Source organism: Heliconius melpomene, chromosome 12 (assembly GCF_056956725.1).
Source record: "Heliconius melpomene rosina isolate 202511_hmr_F chromosome 12, ASM5695672v1, whole genome shotgun sequence".
Classification (NCBI taxonomy): Eukaryota; Metazoa; Arthropoda; class Insecta; order Lepidoptera; family Nymphalidae; genus Heliconius; species Heliconius melpomene.
In genome coordinates, this window is record NC_140400.1 from 7387978 (window position 1) to 7400936 (window position 12959).

The window sequence follows — 12959 nt, forward strand, 5'->3', positions numbered from 1 at the left end:
CACGTGTGGTACATAAATAAATGAAAAAAAAAAAAAAAAAAATAAATAAATAAATTGTTAATTAATGTTAATAAATTATATTATAAATACTTGTATAATATATAAAATTATTATGTAGTATTATTATTATTATGTATAAATAATGGTTGATATCATAAACTTCTTTTCTTATAATTTTATTTGAATTTTTTGCTCCTGTAAAACAAACTGTGGCGTTCGAGTTGCAACTGAGCCCGCAATACGCAGTGACTCGAATTTTGGTGAAGGCTTATAAAATCCGTTGGCGTTGGCTTTTACCACATAACGTCCAATCCTCTAGAATTCGGCGGAAAGTGGGAAATGGACACTAGGTTCCCGGGTTCCCTCTCCCTATCCTGCTGTGTACGGGACACAGCGTGAAGCTATAAATACTGTAAAATTTTATACATTCGCTCTGTAGTTCGTTCGTTTGTTGTGTGAAAATGGAACGAACGTCCATCCTCACAAACTTTCACATTTGTAATATAGATATATGTAGTATAATCTTACTACTAGCCTAGTAGGAAGAATATCTATATACATTTATTCAATAAAGTAAATTCAACGTTGTATGAAATTCTAAACCCCTGCAGCTAGTCTCATGCATTTTCCATACAATACCCTCGGGTGGGAAATATGTATAATGCTTCGACTTGACTGGACACGTTCTAATATGTTAATAATATTTATTATCTTATGTAATAAATGTATATATTGTTTTATCAACCGACTTCAAAAAGGATAATTTCATCAATTTCATGTCAATTTGCATAATATTTTAATATGATAATCAATTTAGGCTTCTAAGCACATAATATGCTGAAACTAGTATATGTATATTTTTCCACAAAATTGGAAACTAAAATTCCTTTTTTTTAGAATAAATCCATAATATATACCGGTATCATATAACCGGTGCCGCTGTTAGGGCTAACAGCATTAACCTGATGTTTAAAAAATAATCGGTCTTCTGCCTTTACTTTAATTTCAGGAACTGGTTTTACTACTTTGAATTCAAAAAATTTTATAGTGTTGGATAATCTATTTATTGAGGAAGGTGATAATATAAAATAATATAGCTTTAATTACTTCAATGTAACTCTATGATTAGAAGAAGAGCTGAAGATCGAGTGTGGTGGCGAGAATTGGGAAGGCCTATGTCCAACAGTGGATAACTGATGGCTGTCGATTATGATGATGATGATGATGAACTCAATGATTTGCAGTCAGAGTTTTTATTCAACTACAAAACTCATCATATACTTTCATTCTCATTTGACTACAGGGCCAAAGTCGCAGTTAAAACTAATCAAATATAAAACTAGGATAAAATAAATTTCAGTTAAACTAATATTTAAGTAAAGTTAGTGCAATATTGTATGTTTAATAAACATTTTATTCCACAAAATTTCAAAGATATTATTTCTTGGTTTGCGGTAAAAATAAGTTAGAATTGAATTTTGTAGCTACAACTATAAAATTTCATTAGCGATTACTTTCTAAAGCAATTTTTATTAAAAGCTTTTATTTTTTTGTGTGACTGTATTTATTATTATTTTCATTTCTTTGCTTTAGCGTTTAGTTCCGTAATGTATACAAAAAAAAACATCCAGACCCAACAGTTAGGTTGTATTTTTTTATTTCACTTATAAATCCAAATATTTATCCGTCGATCGAGTTACATCACGTACGTTCTCTTCTAGATATTCGATAACCTCGTTCCTGTAAGTCGATGGGTAGCTGCACGATAAACCTGTAGAGGGCTGAGCAGTTTCTTCTCTTCTTAACATTATCAAAAAATAAAGGACAAATTTGTATATAATAATGTACTTTAATAAAAAACAAACAAGTGTAAGCTAGTTTTTCACAATTTCCGTTTCTTGAGATTGTTTTTCAGGTCTTAATTTGATTGATTCTGGCACTAAAATGGAAATAATGATTAAGAATAATTGTAACATGTTTATAGAATAATTGTAATTAAACCAGATGTAGTGTGATGCAAAACAGAAGTCTCCACTCTTTCGAGATATTGCGTGTGGAGAAAACTCTGCGCTTTGTCCACTAGAAGGAGGAATAAAAAAATATAATCATACATCCGAGAACCATTTCATTTACAATTATAGGCTGCTGTGAAAAATTTAAAGTGTTCGCCGGAATAAGCCAACCTTAATTTCTTTTCCGCCTTTTATAAGCTAAAAAAATAGTTTCAGGAGAGGCAAAATTGAACCTACAACTATCGTGTTTACAGTCAAGTCTCTGTCTCTATCCACTATTTTTTTTTTGGACAGATACACATAGCAGGGTAATGAAAATATTAAATAATTCCATTTTCTAGAGTAGGAATCGAACTCATCACCTGTCACATTTATAGTAATACGACTGTGCCACTGCGCCACTACTGGCTTCTTATATATTAATGAACTTTCCTAATTAATTTTGTCATTAGAGTTACTTTAAATATTATCTGTGACAAAATAGAAAAAAAACAATAAATTAATATTTACTAGAATTTAAGCTTTCAGGTTCATTCCAGGGCTGTACATCTGCTGACATGAATATAACGAATATGAGATTGCATATAATTGTCATGGCGGCCATCACCGTCATAACGATCCTCCATTGAAATATATTTGTCTGAAATAAAGACTGAAATTGAGACTTACACTTTTATATTGAAATTTAGACTCTGCGCGTGTTTCATGGTTATTATAATTCACCCCTAAGGATGCAAATAAGCAGGCGAAGCTACGCGCATCCGCTAGTTATAGTATAAACAAAATTAAATAAAAAAAACAGCTTCACGCAGGCAGAGGAAATTTAGTGTTAATTATTTTATTTTGATTTGCTTTTCTTTTTTATTTTCTCGTTGTGATAAGGAAGCAAAATGCGGCGTTGAGTTTCGCGATCTCAAAAAAATGTGGAATGGGTTGTCTTAAAACTAGGTTACCTGTCTATTATACTTTACGTAAAGTACAGCTTGAAGGTATTTTTTTTATATATACATATGTAATACAGCGGAAACCCGCTGGATTCAAAAGGCGCAGGACCGGACGGAGTGGCGAGCATTGGGGGAGGCCTATGTCCAGCAGTGGACCTTAAAAGGCTGATGGATGGATGTAATAGAGGCCATTGTTTAGTAAAACAGTGTCCAACTGTTCCACCAACGTGTATGCTGTTTAACTTGCCTAGATAAATACTTACTACATCGGTAACTGTATATGATACTACCATAGGTAGTATTAATGTGAGAACGCCAGTTAAAGTGTTGCCAGTCGCCATTAGAGCTCCGTTATAATTTGGCGAAAGATCTACGTAATTGACCTGAAAATAAATAAATTTATTAATATTTTTAATAAAATATTATATTATTAGAGCGTAAATCTGTGTAATAATTGACAACAATTGAATTTATAACCCTTGTTTATCTTAATAAATTAATAATAATATGTTCTTTATTTTATTTGACAGGTAGTTAATAAATAAATAATCATTCATTTTCTTGCTATGGTAAAGAAGACAAAGTGGGTCGTTGAGTTCCGCCACACCTTGTTCCAAAAGTTTTGAATTATGTGGAGAACGGAGTATCTCAGCACTAGATATGCAGGTTTTCCCTGCCTACCCTGATATGTGCAAGAAAAAGCGTAATACTAAAAAAGTACTATTCTCACCATCCAACCAGTGTGTAAAGCAGCATTGGCGGTCATAGACACTATGAAGCACACTACAGCTAGAGCAATGTCTTGTGTGTACGACACCAATGCCAGACATAATCCTGGTATGACGCAAGCTGGAACAAAAAATATTATTTTTGTATTTAGAGCAAAGAAAACTTAGTGTGGCACACTCAAAATCCTTATATAGCCAGTGCGGGAAAATGAAATTATTTATGAAAAACATTTTTTTTTCTTGAATCATACCAACTGATGGCAGGATGCCATATCATGTTTTAAAACTACCCAATAATTGTAGTTTAAATTTAGAAGGTCATCGTAGCACAGCGGCAAAACGACTGAATGTAAATTATATGTTTGTGGTTTTGATTTGCACTCGAAGAAATTAATTGTGTTTATTTCCCAGGTACGCTATAACAGCTATAAATGTTAAAAAAGTGTGAAACTGTTTTTTTAGTGACAGTTACCTAATTTAAATGATGGAAATACTCACCGATTGAATTGGACAATCTCCTTGCATTTCTTAAGCTAATAAGTTTTCTGTTTGTGAAAAAATCCGAAAAGAAACCAAAAGCAATCGCTGAGAAGAAAGCCGCTATATAAGGTAAAGATGATAATATACCACTCTGAAATAAAAATAATATATATTTTTAGCGTCTCACTGCGTTCCCCACGCAACACACAATTTCAGAACTTAACATCAGGCGGCATCGACATCTTGCCAGAACGAGCAAATAAGAATAATTCGTTCACCCTCAGGGGGACCCCGAGGGTGAACGACGGGGATTCGTCCCCCGTCCCATTCGTCGCCTTTACAGTCAGACTTTGTGCTGCTGCGCCGCTACCACATAGATATAGGAAATGCCACAACTATTAGGTTCCTTTTTACTGGTTTGTACCTCTTTGGAGGCTATATTTTTAAAACTAACGTTTTACTTACATCGAGTATATTTACATGCAATATAGCACTCATATAAGTAGGCACTTGTATAAAAAGGAACACGAAGCACAACGCGTTGGTGCTGTGCGTAATGAAAGTCGCCCACGCTGGTACCGACATAAGTATCGCTTTCCAGGGAACTCCAGGTTTCTGCTGAAACAGAGAGAAAATAATGCAAGAAAATATAATGAAAAAATAAATACGAGTAATCAAATCTCAAATTGATGTCAAAACTCTTCCTGCTTCCATTTGAAATACTGAGAGAGTGATGGAACTTAACTTTGGTCCTATGCGCTATTATGGCGCCTTTATTTCTAAATTCTTTATTTCTTAATATCTATACAAGTAACTTCTTAAAAGTATGTATACTTACATGTGTAATTTCAGTTTTGATTTTTCCCATAATAAAATTGCTCTCCGCTTTGGATATAAACTTGTTCTCCTTAGGCGTTGTCGTTCCAAAAACTGTGAACAGGATGAAAGTGACAAAACAAAGAACTCCAAGTACCCAAAATGAAGATGGCCATCCATATCGACTAAATCCCAGAATTCCTGCTAATTGGAAGCCTAATATCGAGCCGATCCCAGAACCTGTAAGAACACAAAAAGTAAGTTACCATTTATCTATCTATATATATAAAAGGACTTGTCCTCACTGACTGAGGTAAGACGCACGCACAGCCGTAACCGCTGTGCGTAGAAACGTGGAATTTGAACAGATGTTTACTTTCGTAATCTGGACATCCACTAAGAAGGGATTTTGAAAAATTTTAACCCTAAAGGGTTGAAATAGGGTTTCAAAGTTTGTAAGGAAAAAAAATTAAATCTGCACCGATTTTTATAAAATTGTAAATTCAGACTCTTAAAAATATTTAATTGAACACGTGTTTCCCGGTTTTTTAGAATTTACCCCCTAAGGGTGCCAAAAAGGGGTTGAAAGTTTGTTTGGTAAAATGTTTAAATCGCCACCGATTTTTATAAAATTTGAAATTTAGACTCTTAAAAATATTTCATTGAACACATATTTCGTGGTTTATTAGAATTCATCCCTAAATACGCAAGCGAAGCTGCGCGCGTCCGCTAGTCTTTTATATTTTTACAGTATCTGACCGTAAGCTCGACGGGTGTATATTTGATTCTAACTCGAGGGATTATTATTAATATACATTTTCTAGGGAAGTTTTTTCGGAATTGGTTCCCTAAAGAGGATACGATAAAAGGCTTACTCGAAACGACCCTTGTTAGACCTACAGCAGAGATAGGAAACGCACAGATAGGGCGTCCCCACAGACGCCCCGTACTAGTGTTTGCTCGCTGCATAAACCTAATTTGCATATTAAAATTAATTTGTATTAATTTATTAATATACCTTTGAATTTTCGATTTTTCTGAATTAACAATGAAATAATTCATTAAGAACAATGTTGCATTTTTATTCCCTGATTTTTGTTAAAATAAAAATATCACATAGCAAAACACATCCGTTTAGCATGAATTCGTGAGCGCATACGTTCCAAGCGTTCATCGCAAACTCCTTTTGATCTGTTGCAAAAACAAACATCGTTCCGGACCGGCTCAGCGATAAGTGGTTGCAAGCCATCACAGCCCATGACAAACGGTGAGCTTACATGTTGTTGTTTAAGGAAGCTCGGAAAGCCTTCACAAACGTATAAATGAGGTATAACTCCTTACCCGTGTATATATAAGTGGAGAGACTTGCTCTTTCACTGACAGGAACCCAATTTGCAACAAATCTCATAATCCCAGGGTAAAGGCCAGCTTGAGAACATCCTTGCAATACTCGAATAACACATAGTGCCTTCCAATTTCCCTGAAAATAAAGTTAGAACATTTTTTATAGTATTTTTATTGGTGTACTAATTCATTTTAATTTTTATTTATAAAAAAAGGTAACTTTACTATTTCTCTATTTCTCTATTTACTATTTCTCACTTCATAAACTTGTTGATAAAAGTTTTATCAGCTTCACGCTGTGTCCCGTATATTGCAACGTAGGCAGAGAGAACCTGGTGTTATGACACTCCATTCCCTACTTTTCGCCGAATTATATTATCGAAATATTCCGTGTTAAGTAGCGAAACTCAATGCCGCGCTATGTCTTGTAACTTATTACCAGAACAATAAAATGAAGAAAGTAAGTAGTAATTACTCACCCAAGCAATAAGCCACGGTGAGAAGAAACTTAACACAGCATTTAATGCCATAGCAATTTGAAGGGGTATCTTTCCACCCCATCGTTGGCTTACGATGCCCATAGGTAACATCATGACGCTATAGCCGAGGAAAAACGCTCCAAGAACCATTTCCTGAGTTGATTTGGGCCAATCATATGTCTGGAAAAGAATTGTAATTATTTTTTATGATATACGCGGTATCATTAAGATTTTTAAATGTTATTCCTCATATAGGAAAGATTTTTTAGATGCATGCTACAGTCCGCATATAAGAGGGTTGGTAGAGAGAGCCTGGAAACCTAGTGTTAAGACAATTGGTTGGCATTGAGACATTTCCGTTGAGTGGCGGATATTAACGCCGCGCTAGTTATGCCACGTTACTAGAGCGAGGAAATGAAAAAAAATAATATTAATATGTTAACAGTAAGCAAAATACTCAACTTACCCTGTAAATACCACTTGACTCTTCATAATCTATTGTAGAGGTTATATTTGGTAATGTAAAATTTTCGTTATCATCTCTTATAGAAGAAATATTTTCTTTTAATATTATAGTAGTTCCAGTATTATTAACTTGAGATATATTAATAGTAGGCTCTATCATAGCAACTATAGTCACACCTAAGTGAGCTCGAGTAGCGTAACCTAAGGTAAGGCAAAGGAATACAAGAGCAGCTTGAAAATGTCGCACTCCATAGCCGTATGTGGCAGGTTCTTCTGAATCTAAAATTATATATTTTTGTATTAGTTTTTGAGTGATTATTATTATTTAAAGCGCTCAGAGACGTTGATTAACGTTTTAATATGTTATGATTAACACATATTATTCATGGTAATTATGATTACGATTTACTGTAAATTTACGAAATCTTTTTATTAGAGTTCCGTATTTTTTAATAAATAAAGCAGAGAAAACTTCAATAACAATATTATAATTGTGCTTTTAAATCCAATAGAGTGATTCATAACGAATTATTTATATTTTACTTATATTAAATACAATTTCAATAATATATACGTACTCTGATCCTGTCCATTTTCTGCAATAGGAAGTTTTTTGTATTCCGCATCCGCCATTTTAATTTGCACTTCAATTTTTTTAGTGGAGAAGTTCTGCAAGACCCTATTCTTCTTATTTTGCTCAGTCTGTCAGTTCATGTTAATCATTTAACTTTCTGGTGGTGAATGCACCACTTATACAGCTGACGAGGAATCATCAAAAAATAAAAATTTTACACTTTTACTTTATATTTATTGAGATAACAAACAGAAGTGGCATTTCATTTTCGATTAATTAAACAGCGTCAGTTTTCTAGTTTTCTACATTTTCATCTTTGGTTTTATTCACGCAACACTTCAATTCCATATGAAGGTCATATTTCTTAAAACCATATTGAAATGTTTTTTTTCGAGAGTGAGTGGTGGAATTCGAACAATAGACCATTCTATATATAAGAAAATAAAAGAAAACAAAAATGTGTCCAGTAAAACTTAAAATTAAATGCCATAACGATTAAAACTACTTAGCTTCTTAGTCTAATCCAAGCTAACTTGTATGATAGTAAATAAGCGAAAAAATAACTTTTTATTTAAAACTTTTGCGTTTACCTGTAGGTAAAATAAAAAAAAATCGAAAAACACGTTTTTTTACATTTCAAATGAAACATGTAATAATATAAATCGGAAAATCTAATAAAAAGGCACATCTATAAAAAATATTATTCAATGCTGTAGGTCCTAGTGACGTAACAAGACAATCTTATTAAATATCAAATATGTTACATATCAGTGAGTATAAACAATTTTTGTACAGAAGCTACCAAGAGTTGTAAAATTCCAAGTCATTTATGTACATTTAGTATCGTTTTAGTGATTACAATAGAAAAAACCGCAAATATTTTTAATAAAATTCGTTTAGGGCGTTGTCTCTTTTGTGGTGCTATTTGGGAATTCAATTTCCAATTTAATATACAAATAGATATATAATTAATTGAACACGTGTTTCGTGATTTATTAGAATTCAACTCTAAGGGTGCATAAGCAGGAGAAGGTGCGCGCGTCCGCTAGTATAAATATAAAAAAGAGACAGGAACAAATAAATGCAAATTTTAAATAAAACTACAACTTTATTTAAAATTCAATAAGTTTACAATATAATGTTGAAACTCGAAGATTCAACCAATAAAGTGGGTTCATTGGAGCAAGAAATCAGATGCTGATCATTTAGACCCGTCGCAAGGTCAAATCGAATTTACTAAATAAATCTACAATTTTCACTTGGTTCTACTTGTATTCTAAATCTAATTAGCAATATAAAAAAAAATTGCGTCATATTTGTACAAATAAAAATAGTTAGTTACGTATAGTATTAATAAAAAAAATATGACTTAATGAAATGAAACTATCTTTCTCGGACATGTATAGATGCCAGATATATTTACCATTATAGATATTTTCAAATTATCGAATCTTTTTAATTTGTGGCACTAAAAAAGGGGTTCTCAACGACGACGACTCTCACTCTCCCATGACGTTAGCGAGCAAGACGGAAATTTAATATATTTCAAGCGGCAACTTGTACGATATATTTGTCTTCAATTAACCAAAATATTCGCATGAACAAACCGACAAAACCAATGAACAATAAGGGGACATCTGTTGAAATGATTTTGGAGGCATCGGCCGAAAGGGTTTTTACGTTCAATTTGGCAAACGGGTCTCCGCTGAATGTTCTAAATCTAGATATGTACGTCTGGTTTCAATTAACTTATTGACAGAGCGTGGGTTCCGCAATGTCATACAAGTTTCTAAATTGCTTCATGGATAGTTCGGTGTGCTCGTTGAAGTTCTCTGATTGTGCGAGTTGGATTGCCATTTGAAGGAATGTTTATATTCAAAAGGTTTCCCTTTGTCTAAATAGATATACTATAGAGTTGGGTTCTGCCACCCAATACGCTATATATTTTGCTAATAAATTATTTTTTAACAAAAAGAACAACGAACTAAAAAGTCACTCGGGAAGCTTCACCTTTCAAATAAAAAAAAATTATCAAAATCGGTTCACCCAGTCAAAAGTTATTTAAACATAAAAAAAAACATAAAAAAAAAAATACAGTCGAATTGATAACCTCCTTTTCTTACAGAAGTCGGTTAAAAATAAGAGGCCGTCGTGGACTCGACCGTTGTGGGTTCGGTCCCCACTCGAGGAAGTGAAATATTTTTTTACGTTTATATTTCTATTTCTTCGCTCTGGTGTCGAGGAAAAGCGCGGCGTTGAGTTCTGCCACTCCACACGCAATGAGTCCAGAATTTGGCAGAAAGTGGAGAACGGAGTGTCTTAACACTAGGTTCCCTCTGCCTATCCTGCTGTGTTCGGGATACATTTTTTTTAAATCTTTTTTTAGATGAATAATTAATCTTATATAGATATAATTATATTGAATAAGAAAAGGAGAAGAGAGAGAGAATATAGTACATAAATATAAATTCTAAAATTATAACAAAAAAGAACCGAATTTTCATTGAAAATTGTTAGACAAAATATATTTAAGGTTCTGTAAAGGTAAGCCAAATGAACCAAAGACTAAGTACTTCAGCAGAAAATTAGTTTTACCCTCGAGGTTTTTAGCTGTTTAATGGCGAAAGTTAGATAGACGTTATTTTAGGGGATGAAGATTTTTTTATGTTTTTTAGTTAATTATATAGATTACTATTTTTTTTAATTTTAACCAGACAACCCCTTAGTATCCCTTAGTATATAAGGTGATTACATTCAAATAATTAATAAAATTAAATTGAAATGAACACCTTTTTACTTTTTAAAATCCGCTATATTTGAAGTCGGTGCCTTCCAAGACAAAAATTTCATTAAGAGATAAGTACTAAATACAATTATTTAAAATATTTTTTAGAAAAGTAAAAACATATAAATAGATAACCATGTTGGAACTTACTCCAAAAATAACAGATTTCAAATATAATAGTAATATTAAAGAAGTAATTAAAATATTATTTTCTACAATTTGATTTTTTCTGCGCTTTGTCTCGTATGTAGCAGGGTAGGCAGAGAAAACTTAGTGTTAAGAACTTCCGTTCTCCGGTTTTCCAATGTATTCAAAACACTGTGAATTCAGTAGTTACTTATATAAATGTAGTAGTCAAAATGTATCCACTTTCGAGTGACAGTAAAAAAAAATCTTTTATCTGATACTTATAAAATGTCTAGCTTTTATCAATTTAAACAAATATGCACAGAGTATTATGCGTGTATTGAAATAAGTAGGTTTTAACGTAACGTTGGGTTTCCAAAAATGTATATTATAAAAACTGTAAAAATCAAAACTGTTACTAAAATAAAAATACTTATGTATGTCTTAATGATAAACTTTTCTGAGACATTTACAATTAAGGACCTTATTGCAAAAATTCAAATTCAAATTCTATATCTCCAGGTGAACCAACGGCAGAGAGTTCCGCGGACGGAATATTAAATCACCAAGTTTTCTCACATACCCAACTTAACCACATGGCCAATGCAAAATTAATATTATAACAAGAACAGTATGTACTTAACAAATTCAAAAGTCTTAAACAAATATTATATTCTCCTAAAACTAGACGTACGATCTACGAGGAAGTTGGATTCGTAACCTTAACTTCTATATTTACATTTCATTTTAATATTATCAATCTATGTAATGTATGACGCAGTTGGGAAATATTTGACGTTATACGCGATATTTGTACGCGTTAGTTGTATTATATTGAAATTATTTTAATTTCTGTGAGGTACGAAGTGGGAACCTTGCAGCATATGCAGAGTAAATCTGGTGCTAAGTAGCAGAAGAAAACAACACGACTTGTCTACCAGAGAAATTAATATTAGAAAAAAACATATTAGCTTCACACTATATCCCAGGGAATGCGAGTGCTAAGACACTCCGTTCTCTACATTCTGCCGAATTCTGGAGACATACATGTGTATTGTGGCAGAACTCAAGGTCGAGGAAATAAAAATAATAAATAAATAAAATATTGTAAAATTGAATCTAAATATGTTAAGTAGTTTTTGTCTGAAAGTGGAACAAACATAATTTCTCACAAATGTTCATAATAACATTAGTAGGATAAATCAAGAATTGAATTTGTATACTCCACGTATTTTTTTTTCTTGTATACCGTTTCCTGAAAAGAGGTCAATTTTACAGCGAAAGCGATGGAGCTTTCGTTTTTTAAAGTTTTCAATTTAAATTCAAATTGCGAATGGAAGCGTAATTAACTTCGCAGCACCGATTGAAATTTCAATATTCTAAAAATTAATATTCATAGACACAGCGAAGAATAAACTTGTTAATGTGGATCTAATATGGTTTATTATTTATTATTTCATATTGGGGCCGACAGATTGTGGGTTCGATTCCCACTCGGGTGGATGAAATATTTAATATTTTCATTTCCTCGATCTGGTAACAATAATGCCTGAAGAATTCGGTGGAAATGTTCTAATAGGAACGGCAATGTTGTTATGGGAACGTAGTGTTTTAACGGATCGTTTATTATGGGAATAATACTGAAGGAAACGGAGGCTGTGGAGCAATATAAAGGCTTAAATAAATATTGGTATTGTTCATGCTAAGCTTTCTCTCCAAGTAGGTTATTTTCTAAATTAATTAGTAAAACTTCTAAAAGGCAGGCAAGGCAGAGCAGGTTGTGGATTTGAATATTTTTTTTTTCTAGTGACTAGTGACGACCACTCAACCCGTACTGCCTCGAGAATTCAATTCGAATGCATTTCGGAAAATGGAGAAATGAAGTATCTTAATGAGAACTGAGTGTCTTTACACTAGATTCCCAGGATCCCTCTGCCTACCCTGTTTTATGCAGTGTGAAGGTAAAAAAACCATCTCTCAACCTTCACCCTTAATCTAACTCCTTCCATTTAACCCCATTTCTCAACCTAAATTATAGCAGAAAAATGTTCCATTCAACTCATTACTGTGATCTATCCTTAAATTAGAGTCATTTACATTACTCGCCTCATTTCCAAATTGAACCCTAGAACGAGACGAGGGTTAAGCGTTGATTTTTTGTAAATGTTTTTTTATTAGAGCCTTTTTATTACCCACCTCTGTTCCT

At 32.8% G+C, this 12959-nt stretch overlaps 1 protein-coding gene across 1 annotated transcript; it reads right to left on the minus strand.

The window, feature by feature from the left end:
• Window positions 1–1874: 1874 nt before the first annotated feature.
• Window positions 1875–7980, minus strand: LOC146533698 (putative inorganic phosphate cotransporter). The gene is made up of 11 exons (XM_085193784.1): window positions 7847–7980; window positions 7270–7547; window positions 6804–6983; window positions 6322–6460; window positions 5003–5220; window positions 4630–4779; window positions 4183–4315; window positions 3687–3805; window positions 3220–3339; window positions 2523–2652; window positions 1875–1939 (listed from the first exon to the last, which is right to left on the minus strand). Exons 1-11 carry the CDS (start codon window positions 7899–7901, stop codon window positions 1875–1877), a joined length of 1587 nt encoding a protein of 528 aa, XP_085049910.1. The 5' UTR covers window positions 7902–7980.
• Window positions 7981–12959: the final 4979 nt, after the last annotated feature.

Bases quoted from the DNA above. Each gene is read 5' to 3' on its own strand.
- LOC146533698 (XM_085193784.1), bottom strand. From the start codon at position 7,901: ATGGCGGATGCGGAATACAAAAAACTTCCTATTGCAGAAAATGGACAG. The intron at 4,780-5,002 runs GTAAGTATACAT...CTGTTTCAGCAG, and splicing joins TCAAAACTGAAATTACACAT to AAACCTGGAGTTCCCTGGAA. The intron at 4,316-4,629 runs GTAAGTAAAACG...TTTTTATTTCAG, and splicing joins TGCATGTAAATATACTCGAT to AGTGGTATATTATCATCTTT.